The following is a 12,024-nucleotide window of genomic DNA, read 5'->3' as shown; positions in this document are numbered from 1 at the left end:
TATCATCTCACACCAGTCAGAATGGCCATCATCAAAAAGTCTAGAAACAATAAATGCTGGAGAGGGTGTGGAGAAAAGGGAATCCTCTTGCACTGTTGGTGGGAATGTAAACTGATACAGTCACTATGGAGAACAGTATGGAGGTTCCTTAAAAAACTAAAAACTGAACTACCATACGACACAGCAATCCTAATACTGGGCATATACCCTGAGAAAACCATAATTCAAAAAGACTCATGTACCAAAATGTTCATTGCAGCTCTGTTTACAATAGCCAGGACATGGAAACAACCTAAGTGTCCATCATTGGATGAATGGATAAAGAAGATGTGGCACATATATACAATGGAATATTACTCAGCCATAAAAAGAAACAAAATTGAGATATCTGTAGTGAGGTGGATGGACCTAGAGTCTGTGATACAGAGTGAAGTAAGTCAGAAAGAGAAAAACAAATACTGTAGGCTAACACATATGTATGGAATCTAAGGAAAAAAAATGTCATGAAGAACCTAGGGGTAAGACGGGAATAAAGACACAGACCTACTAGAGAATGGACTTGAGGATACGGGAAGGGGGAAGGGTAAGCTGGGACAAAGTGAGAGAGAGGCATGGACATATATACACTACCAAACGTAAAACAGATAGCTAGTAGGAAGCAGCCGCATAGCACAGGGAGATCAGCTCAGTGCTTTGTGACCACCTAGAGGGGTAGGATAGGGACGGTGGGAGGGAAGGAGACACAAGAGGGAAGAGATATGGGGATATATGTATATGTATAACTGACTGACTTTGTTATAAAGCAGAAAGTAACACACCATTGTAAAGCAATTATACTCCAATAAAGATGTTAAAAAAAAGAAGAAGAAGAAAAAAAAAAAGAAGCTGGTCCTCACATCTGCAGGAAACGGAAGACAGCATTCAGCCGTGAGCTCTTGACTGCGGTTTCAGCTCTTGAGAAACCCAGGCAGACATTCCTGGCTGCTGGATAATTAAAGACCAGTCACATGAAGCCAGAGGACCAGGGATGGAAAGATAACATTTTTTTGAACAGTTAACACCCAGAATCCCCATTACATCAGTAACTATATTTTATTTAGGAAAATACCTGTGTCAGCAGGAGCAAAGGCTACCAGTAAAATTGTTAAATTGATCTTCATGAGAAAATGAGGAGAATTTACTTTGGAGTCAAGACCCAGAGGGAGAAAAGAGAGGGTGGATAGGGAACGGGAAGCTAGCAAGATGTGGAGAAAGGATGAAGCCCTGGGTGGACGGGGTGGGGCTGTGGAGAAGCACACAAGCCTTCTCCGGGAAGACTTCGAAACTTCGAGGCTGTTTGTGCAGCTGCCATGCGAAAGTCCCACCTCTACCTCCACCGTATGTGACACCATCTCCGAGACGTGGATTTGTTGTCTTGCTGAAACCAGGAAAGACACTGATTTCCCATCTGGATCGGTACTGGGTGGGGTAGAGGCAGCCCCATCAGAAGCTCAGATGATTTGTTTACTTCCTTACTGAGTCCCTAGGGGCAGGATTAGGGCCAGGAGTAATGAAAACAGAAGCCCCCTGTGAAATGTGCTGAGCTCCTCAGGAGACCTGTACGTGTCCAATCCTATCTGGATCTCAGCGGCCTGAGACCTATGCCCACCCCCGTCAGGCTGGAAGGGAGAGGCCCAGGAGGATGACGGCGCTGCTAGGTCACCAGCTGTCTGCCTTCCCAGTGCTCTGTGCACGTTTCTCCACAGTAAATCTGAGAATTGAGGCAGGTCATATTAGGGTGCTCCAGCCTTGCCTCCCTTGCACTCCAGGGGCCCAGGGAACTGTTGTGCATCCACGTTATCAAGGTACAAATCATCCTGGAAGGCAAAGGAAGATGAATGGCAGGCCAGGGTCGCAGCCACACGGGCCAGCTGCAGCTCGCCACCAGACCATTATCCACCCAACACCACAGCTAAAACTGTGGGAAATGTGTTCATTAAGAAAGGCTGCATTTCCTCCAGGCTTCTAAAGAGCCCAGTTTTCTCTTGCCTCCGTCATTAATCAAGCGAAGTAATTAATCAATCAAAGTGCAGGGAGGCCTCACAGAGGCAAACAGCAGGAACTGACCCCTGACCAGATCCTCAGACAGGCTCTAGCCGTCCAGCGAAGTCAGACAAGCAGCCGGCAGAGGGTCCAGCTGGGAGGACAAGCTGACGCCCAGATGTCACAGCTTGAGAAATCCATCTCCAGGCGAGAGCTCTCTGCCAACCTGCTGCCAGCCCACCCGTCCTGAGAGAGGGCGCCACGGCCAGGCCTGAGGAGGGAGCCGATGGTGGCAGAGGGCCAAGAGGATGGGGATCTCTGCTCATGTTGAATCCGAGGACGGGGGAGGGGGGAGAGTTGTGGAGGAGCATTTGCTATACCCGAGGCTCTCTGGCCTCCAGTTGTACACATGGCCACCGGCGGCCAGAACTGCAACCAGCTGCACCCAAGCAGACCACCTGTTCAACTGGCCCTGACAAAGGCATCGATGCTCACGCTTCCCCAGTCTGGTCCCTACATGTTCCATCTGGGTCTTTAGGGTGAAGAAAACCAGAGAAAGTGACATGAAGTCCGAGGTAGCTCTGATGTGAGGAGGCTCAGTGTTGCTCCAGAGGAAAGAACTCTACAGGCAGGTTGACAAAAAACTTGTAAGCTAGGGAGAAGTCCAGAAAGCCTTACAGAAACAGGGATGTAAGGGGCGGGGTGAAATGCTTTAATAGATTGAGTGAGGAAGGAGTGATTCCATCTATCAAGCCATTCCACAATTTTAAAATGCATAAAGAAGGGAAATTCCAACCTGAGGGAGCATTTTATAATAATACCACATTAGCCCCTGCAGCCTAATTCAAGGATCAGGCTTCACAGTGACCAGACAACACAGCTTCTCTCATTCGCCTGTCCCGCCTTGGAAACACATTTGAATAGAAATGGGGTAGCAATGTGACAATGTGTCTGTTAGGTCAATTATAGCCCTGAAGTCACCAGGCAATGCGGTTCTGGAGACCAAGGATGCTAAACATGCATCTCTGACCAAGGCTACCCATGACATCTGAGCAAAGTCTCAGGGGTCCTTACGGTCTGCTTGTCACTTTTATTACTAGCTGAGTAAGACAGGCCCTAAACTAACTTGTCGAGAAAACAAGAATCAGAAACACCCAAATAAGACAGTGCTTTGTAGGGAAAAATAAACCACAGCGCTGCACACTGGCAAAGGCAATACTTTTGGAGCCACTAGAAGCCACTTATTTAAGTACTTTTCTTCCAAAAGATGTTCTCTTTACTAAATAGGAACCAAAATCATTTGCTGTAACTGCCTGGTTGGCTCTGGAGCACAGAAAGCCCTGACCACAGGCCTAATAGAAGAAGATGGAGCTTCTGACGCCAGCTCAGTACAGAAGCGTAGAGATGAACGATCCTGTAAAAATTCCCTGTTTTTGATGGTCCGCTTGAAAACTTCTAATCCAGAATTATCATCCCAAGAGCAGCCATCTGGGGGAGAAACTAAAGATGGACTTGAGGGTTCCATTTCCAAAAGGATTTTGATTAATTTCATCAAGACAAAGTTAATAATCCACGACATCAATGCTGTTTTTTTTTTTTTTTCCCTTCAGTTGCTTGTGCTAAACATGTTAGAATCTTCTCCATAAATCTCACAGCTAGAGGCTAGTAGAAATTAGTTTGCCCTCTACACTGTCATTAAGAAAGAAAGAAGTGGTAATAGCTACTGAGGAAACGTGAAGGGAATGACTTGTAAATGAGATGAATCTGCCCAAATGGTGGTTGGGTAGGATGAGTAAATAAATCCACGTTGGCCTCTCTTCATAGCCCGCACAAGGAAGGAGATGCAATGAATGGAGATAGATTGCTTTAATAACGTATTTTATTTATGGATCTATAAAGAGGCTTCTAGAGACAGTTTAACTTATGTTAAGACCTGCATTCTTAACAGATCCACCCCATCAGTCCTTATCGAGAGTCTCCAAGGAGCAGGGTCTTGTCTGAAGAGCTAAGCGGGTCGCAAAGACAAGGCCTCTCCCCTCCCACACAAGGCAGCGATGATTGTGTGACTGATACGGACAGTAAGTGGTGCTGGATGCCGGTGATCAGGGGCTGGACAGGTGGGAAGTGCTCTCCCACCCACTGTGAGGCTTTCCAAGAGCATGCTCAAGAAGGGAGCGGACTACGTCATACAAAAAATAACGAGGCCATGTTCAGCCTTTCCGTGGAAACCCTGAACACACCTGGCTCCCTCCTCCAGAGCGGTACTGTTAATAGCTCAGCCTTGTTCAAACTGCTTTCTATGTGTTCTCCCCTTTAATTTTCATTATGACTCTGAGGGGTAGGTAGTGTTCTAATCCCCAGTTTACACAGAAGGAAACTGAGGCACAGAATGACAAATAAATAATAATAAACAGTTAGTAACTAGAGTTACTGGAATTTGAACCCAAGCAAGCTGGCTCCTGTGCTATTGCTGCTGTTGCTACTACTTCTACTATTGCCAGTGCTGCTTCTGCTTCTGCTACTACTGCTACTATTACTACTACTACTACCGCTACTGCTACTATTACTACCTCTGCCGCTATCACTACTACTGCTACTATTACTAACACTACTACAGGTACTACGATTGCTACTGTGACTTCTGCTACTATTACTGCTACTGCTGCTACTGCTACTATTGCTACTACTATTACCACTACCGCTACTATTACTACCACTGCCGCTATCACTACTACTGCTACTGCTACTATTACTACTACTACTACTACCACTACTGCTACTATTACTACCTCTGCCGCTATCACTACTACTGCTACCACTACTATTATTAACACTACTACAGGTACTACAGTTGCTACTGTCACTTCTGCTACTATTACTGCTACTGATGCTACTGTTACTATTACTACTACTACTGCTACTATTACTACTACTGCCGCTATCACTACTACTGCTACCGCAACTATTACTAACACTACTACAGGTACTACAGTTGCTACTGTGACTTCTGCTACTATTACTGCTACTGCTGCTACTGTTACTATTACTTCTATTACTGCTGCTACTACTGCTACTACTTCGGCTGCTATTACTGCTGCTACTATTACTGCCGCCATCACTACTACTGCTACCGCTACTATTACTAACACTATTATAGCCACTGCTGCTGCTACTGTGACTACTGCTACTATTACTGCTACTGCTGCTACTGTTACTACTGCTCCTACTACTGTTACAAGATCTCTATGATTTCACTCTTAAATCTTGCACTTTATGTAGTGCCTGGGTCTCAGAAGGAACAAAGAGAGGTAGGGTGGCCAGGATTCTAGGTTCGATATTGCACTGACCTCACTTGATGACTAGCCACCCACCTCAGAGCCATGGCTTTGTTCATCCTCCTAATGGTTGTGTGTCATTTCAGAAAGCCCTCTACTGCATTCCTTGCTGCTACCATCAGTCTCCTTTTCTGTCTTGGCCTCCAGGACAGATTCTTTGTATCCGGTGTGTTTGATGTGCAACCAAAGAGCTCACCTAAGCCTTTTGCCCAGGGCACAATGAATAATCAAGACCTAGACAGGAAGTACTTTCTCCTCTCCCTCCACCCCATCAAGGCAGCACGTGCTGGTGTACCGGGAAGCAGCCCTCCTTTCTCCTGGAGTAGAAGTGCAGTATGGTAAAGCAAGGACTGAGGAAAATGGATGGGGGATATGGGGCAGGGTGCAGCAGGGCTGGTGTACGTTTGGAGGAGGACGAAGCCCTTTGAGGAGAGAGAACCTGGGAAGAACTTCCTAGGAGTGAGACCCTCCCGGGGTCTGGCCCCCACACAGAGTGGCTGGCACCTCCCCATCCTGCCCTGGGTGGGGATGAGCACACACTGCCTGGGCCACGTGGTCGCACTGCACTTGCATCCACACGGAGAGTGGGATGGTAAATACAGAGGCACCATGAGACCCCCTCACCTCTTCTTCCAAACTCCAGAAGAGAAGAAGGCAGGACAGGTCACGGCAGGATCCAAAACCACAAATCCTTGCATTAAGCACCTTCCACGTCTGGCCCATATGCCCAGGGCTCTCAAGTCTATGGCCCTGTGGAGGCCTTTGGTCCACTCTCTCGGTCAACCCTTCACCACCTCAGAAAGACCCCAGACCTTCTGATGGCTCCCTGGAGCCATGGGTTTTGGGGAAGAGGGAGTTACTCCAGCTAAAATCTCAGTGTCTTCTGTGCTTCCCTATCAACCAAGAACATATTTCTAGCGTTTGCTGCCTGTTGGAGCGTGTTTCCTCTCCCCACACCGCCCCTCCCATATAAGATTATGGACTGGATTTGGTACCTTGGCAAATCACACATGTACCCAGCCTACCATAGAGATTCTAATAACCCCCCTCCGCAAATCATGTGCCCCCTGATTAGATGATTCCAAGATGTTCTGGGGTGGCCCCAATACTCAGGTGGCAGACACAGCCCATTTCTGCCCTACAATCCTTACTGAGTAAAGAAGGTGTAACTAGTTTCAAATGCCGAGTGGCATGCATATCCCATGCACAAACTTCTGAGCACTTTTCACAAACCCAACTGGGAGAAACTTCCAAGTGTCAAATGAATGTTTTCTTGGGTGCTATATTCCTAGTGGAGACGCAGAGGCCGGGCTACCAACAGACAGTCTCCACAGCGCTTCACTGTTACCCCCAAACATCCAGGGAGAAAACCACCTCTCAACAGGTGCACAGCTCCACATCCCCCTCCCAGGCCCAAGAGGAGCTAACCCTGATCGCACCTATGTCAAGAGAGTGGCAGAGTAACTAACCATACACACCGTACTTCTCATCTTGGAAGGAACGGAACAGGTGGGCAAGTGATGCTCCTACCCTTTTGCCCCTCCCTGCTCAGCTGGGAATCCAGCATGTTCTGGTTGACCTAAGCCTCAGCATTCAGAAGATGAACTGGGACAGTTCCCAGCTGTTTCCATATTATTGACTTTCTACACGGAACAACTTAAAACAGGTTCAAAATGATGACTCCCCGCAGGAAGGCCCTACCCCCAGTCCTGCCAGATGAAATCATGCCCCACAAAACAGTCATCACAGAAGCCTAAAAGACAGGACTCTCCTTACTCCCTAAGCATGCAACTTTTAAATATTAGAGGCACCCAGTGAGCTCATATGTCCTGCCTGCTGACAGTGGCCATAACTGCCTGCTAATGTGCTTAGAGGCACTGCCCAGTTGACTGGTTTCAATGTCAGCAAATGACAGAGTTCTAGTTACTGAAGTTGGTGAGCAACAGCACTCGGCCAACAGCTGAGGCATGTTGTTGACCGTGACAGGCCAAGTGTACGGGTGAGACTTCCTCCTGGACGGAGCTTGAGAGGCAAGCACTGACCTGCAGCATTTGGAGGTAGCCTTCCTGGGGGTCGCAGAGCAGGGAAGAGATGCGGTGGTTGTTCCTCATGCATTTCTGGCTGTCCTTTGCAGATGGGAAGATCTGCCGGACCACGGTCATCCTGCCGAGGGCGCTGTGGACCAGATCCAGGATCTCGGGGTCACTGATTTCCTGGGAAGATAACCAGAAATGTTTACCATCGACTCATGAGCTCATGATCTCTGCAAAAGACTTACCAGTAGTTGTCTAGGTCTACAGCCTAAATAGCTGATGCCAAAGGGGTTATGAGTTTGGGCCCAAGGTCAAAGAATTCATTTGTTGCTTATTGACAAATAATACTTGCTTACCCTAAAATGGAAACAGGATTATTCAACACCTTCCCTGAAGGACAGGAAAAGATATCTGCAGCTAAACCACCAATGCACTGGCTTCCACGGAGTCAAACTCAAAAAGAACCAGTGCTGTCAAATGTCACAACAGGCATTAGCTGGAATTAAAGGCTGAATTTCCTGTTGGGAGTCATCTACCTGATTTAGACAAGGAAAACTGGTTTTCTCTGGCACAGCTGACCAAAATGCAATGAGTTTCCCCTAATTCTTTAATAATTAGATTTTCTTTTAAAAAAAGATTTGCGTACAAATTTTAAAAATATGTCCACTCATTCATTGCACAAAATCTACCCAACAGCTCCTCTGTGATTTGTTCTGTGTTGAGCACTGGGCATATAGCAGTGAATGAGTCAGGTTTAATCCCATCTGATGAAACTCAAGGTTTCATCATAGAATGAAATATGCTGAGTGATGTCATATGGAAATCTAGGGGCAAAGGAAACCTATTGTGCTTCCACATGAGACCATTTGCTAAGCTCTTTACACACATTTTATCAGTTGGTACTCACAACAACCTTAGGAATGCTATGAGGAAGATCCTATTATTATCCTATTGAAAGTGAGCACTCTCATGCACAGAAATAGCAAAGGGAGCAGGCTAAGGGGAGCTCTTTCCAGGACGAGGCTTGTGTGAGGAATTAGCGCTGAAGCTGAACCTGAAGGATGACCTTGTTAGGCAAAGTGCTTGCAGGTAGGGGGGGAGGGGGAGGGGCAGTGCAGAGCTGAGTCGTTGGCCGTGCTCCTGAAGATGCGGGCAACAGGTGGCACCCTGTGGTACCCTATTCCGGTACAGGTAGCGGGGTGCCCCTCCAACCTAGGGAGGGGCAGGGCCACTGGCAGGGGGGAGAGATGGTCAAAGGCAGCATGGGATCTGTGTCCTGGGCCAGATGTGGGTGTGGGGTTCAGTAAATCCCGCTAAATCATCCTCACTAGAGACAATGAGAAGCCCTTGAAAGATTTTATCCACCAACAAGCCACAATCAGATTTACATTTTAAAAAATCTCTGGCTGCTGTATGGAGTGAGGATTAGAGAGGAACAAAACAGCTCCATGTCTGAGATCAACACAGGAACTACAAGAAACGGACATTCACCAAGGGTTTTGGTGGTGGGAGAGAGTCAGGTTAAGAAAGCCCTGGTTCGCTGGTTCTAAGAAGTGACTCCATCAGTGTTGGCTGCAAGTCAAGATTTTAACTGTGAATAACTGTGTTTTAAAATTGGTCTTAAGTCTTCCTCCTTGCAGATGACACAGTCTAGAGTTGAGACAGTGAGATGGTATAAATGGACCTAATGAGGTTAGAAATGAGTGATCAGGAGTTTCAAAATCACTTAAACAAGAACATAACATGTTTAAGGGTATAAGGGTAAACAAAGTATTTCAGGAATGTCCTAGGTACTCAATATGAGTGTGTAGACTGGTCAGTTGTAGCCATATGCTAGATCTGGGAGAAAGGAGGAAATTAAGAATTGCATCCTTTTAGAATGATCAGTAGTTCCCAAGTATGCAGAACTGCAGGCATTTCAAAAGAATTGAAGTGCTATTACCTATTGAATCTGGGTTTAAGCCACTTAAACTTTGTATTTCAGACAAAAGTCTGTTTAAGGGACAATGATCTTGTTGGATTGGGACCAACTGACAATCAATGGTGTGGAAATTGCAATATAGGACCACCAAGTGAGATGGGCCCAGGACCCAGTTGGGCTTCAGGAAATGAAGCAGAGAATGTAGCTAAGCCTGGACATTTGTGCTCTGCTCTTAGCTGTCCTGCTAATGGATGCCTTGCCCCAAGCATAGGATAGTAGGATGAGAGAAATCATATTCTGACCTGATAGTAAGTAGAACTATAAGAAAGAGCAATAGGTGGAGTGGTCAGCTTTACTTGGAGAAGGAATACAGAGGCCTTTGCGGTGGGGGAGGGGGATTTTTTTTTTTTTTGCGGTACGCGGGCCTCTCACTGTTGTGGCCTCTCCCGTTGCGGAGCACAGGCTCCGGACGTGCAGGCTCTGCGGCCATGGCTCACGGGCCCAGTCGCTCCGCGGCATGTGGGATCTTCCCGGACCGGGGCATGAACCCGTGTCCCCTGCATTGGCAGGTGGACTCCCAACCACTGTGCCACCAGGGAAGCCCCCCCCCTTTTTTTTTTTTAACCTAGAAAAATCACGAGGTCATGAAGAATGTAATTTGCATAAGGGGGTTTATCAAAGCCAGCACACCTTGGAAAGGAAATGGATATGTTACGAACCTTTTGTTTTTCTCGCTTACTTTTCATAGCAGAGGTCACCATAGAAGTTCTTTTATTAAGCCTCTCCTGCACCCTCAACTTCCCGATGGGAGAGTCAGTGGCACTGAACCCTCCCTACTGTGCCCCAAGAAGAACCCTGGAAATTGTAGGGGGCCTGGCTGATGGGGGAACACAGTACCTTTCTAATAGGTGTAACCCTCACCTTCCCTGGCCACATGCAGCAGCCCCTGGCGTGAGTGGCTAAAGAAGCCAGGGCAGCCAGGACCTAATCAAGGGGGCTGGGTCCCTGTCCCAAGTAGCCCAGATCTCCGACTATTCCTTTTCAATTCTGCCTACCCAGGACAGAGATGAGAACTTGGTACAGCTTCTTCCAACCCATCAGCTGCTATAAGCCTTCCTCAGAGTAAGGATCAGCTGGATTTCTGCAGACCTCCCATCTCCCGTGGCCCAGTTTTCACCCACTCACTTGGGGTCGAAGCACATAGTCTTGTCTGCCAAAGCACTCCTACCCACCTCCCCACACCTCTGGGCCTATCCTTAGTATCTAGTACAGAGAGAGCTGCAATCACATTCTAGGAATCCATGGAAGCAACTCCCCTGGATCGCTTGGAGGCAAGAAAAAGGGTCACTTCTTCTCCTAGGAATGTATCCTTCCCTTGGACACTTCCAAGCCTGCATCATCAATCAGTTCCGGCAGCTTCATGCCAGGCCCTCTTCTGTCCTGTTGGCCCTACCATGTCCCTTCAGTACCACTGGGCTGCACACAGGTATCTGCTCCCACTCTGCTCGCTGCTGTCAGGCAGGCACTGCCTCCAGGCTGCACACCAGGTCAGCCTCTGGACCACTGTGAACAGGACCAAACTCCGGGCCTTCCTAAGGGTGCAGAGGGCAATGCAAGCAGCCTATTTACATAACCCACATGGAGAACAAACTTGCCCTCTGCCCCAGTTGAACATTCCTTCCAGACAGTGCTGCTGATGAGCAGAAGAAACAAGACAATGTGTATATACTGTGTGATCTCCACCGACCTCACCAAAGCCATCAACACAGCAATGAAACAGTAACACATCATACCCAGAAGCTCCCTGAAGTGCTGAAGGGCACAGGCTCAAAATAAATCTTGCTTATTTGATTACTTTTTAAGTTTGCCTTGTGAAATATATCTTTGCTGTGTATCAGGATCACCTGGGGAATTGGCAAAATTACAGAGGTACAGTCCAGTCCCATTTCCACAAGCAAGGCTTCTATGTCTCCACTGGCTCTCCAGACAATTCCAGTGCTCACCAACGTCTAAAACCCACCGGGTTTAACATTAAGTGTTTGTGATCTATTCATGGAGATGGATGCAGCTCTGGTTCATTCATGTTCACAGCGGTACTATTGTGCTGTGTGATTCTGCCACAATGTATTCACCCTATTGTGATTACCGTTTGAATGTTTTTGCTTCTTTGCTATTAGGAACAAAGCTTCTATGCACATTTTTCCTGCCTGTGTGTCTTGGTACACACTTTTAAGAATTTCTCTATATACCTAGAATTAGAATTCCTCCATGGGAGAATATGTACATGTTCAAGTTTACTAGGTAATACCAAATTTCCAAAGTGATTTGTATCCACTTATAATTGTGTGTGGTGAAGACAGTTCCTGTTTTTCTGCATCGTTCCCTGCTCCTAATAGCCTATGACTTCCTAATATTTGCCAATCTGGTGAGAACGAACTGGTACATCACTGGACTTTAATTTCCACTTCCCTAATTCTTAATAGAGTTAAATATCTTTCATACATTCATGAATCATTTGTGTTTCCTTTCTTGTATCTGTGTTTTTGTCCAATTTCCTGGGTTGGATATCTTGCATATTGATTTGTGGGACTTTTTTTTTTTAGTTCTGGATATTAAGCTTTTGTCACACGCTGCAAATACCTTCTCCAGCTTCCAGAATGTTAGGTAGAACTAGCCTATAAATTCATCTGAACTGGTGTTTTCTTTGTAGAAA

At 46.8% G+C, this 12,024-nt stretch overlaps 1 protein-coding gene across 3 annotated transcripts in view; it reads right to left on the bottom strand.

Annotated features, from left to right (window-relative positions):
• GRID1 (glutamate ionotropic receptor delta type subunit 1) overlaps positions 1-12,024 on the bottom strand; it is a 663,206-nt gene that overhangs the window by 213,464 nt on the left and 437,718 nt on the right. For all 3 annotated transcript variants that reach the window (XM_079899987.1, XM_079899988.1, XM_079899989.1), the window contains exon 6: positions 7,400-7,570. In XM_079899987.1, coding sequence (XP_079756113.1) covers positions 7,400-7,570 — 171 coding nt within the window. The remainder of the gene's footprint in view (positions 1-7,399; positions 7,571-12,024) is intronic.

This window comes from Stenella coeruleoalba (genome assembly GCF_951394435.1).
Source record: "Stenella coeruleoalba genome assembly, chromosome: 16".
NCBI lineage: Eukaryota > Metazoa > Chordata > Mammalia > Artiodactyla > Delphinidae > Stenella > Stenella coeruleoalba.
The sequence above is the reverse complement of the archived record's forward strand: the minus strand, read 5'-3'. Positions and strand labels throughout refer to the sequence as shown.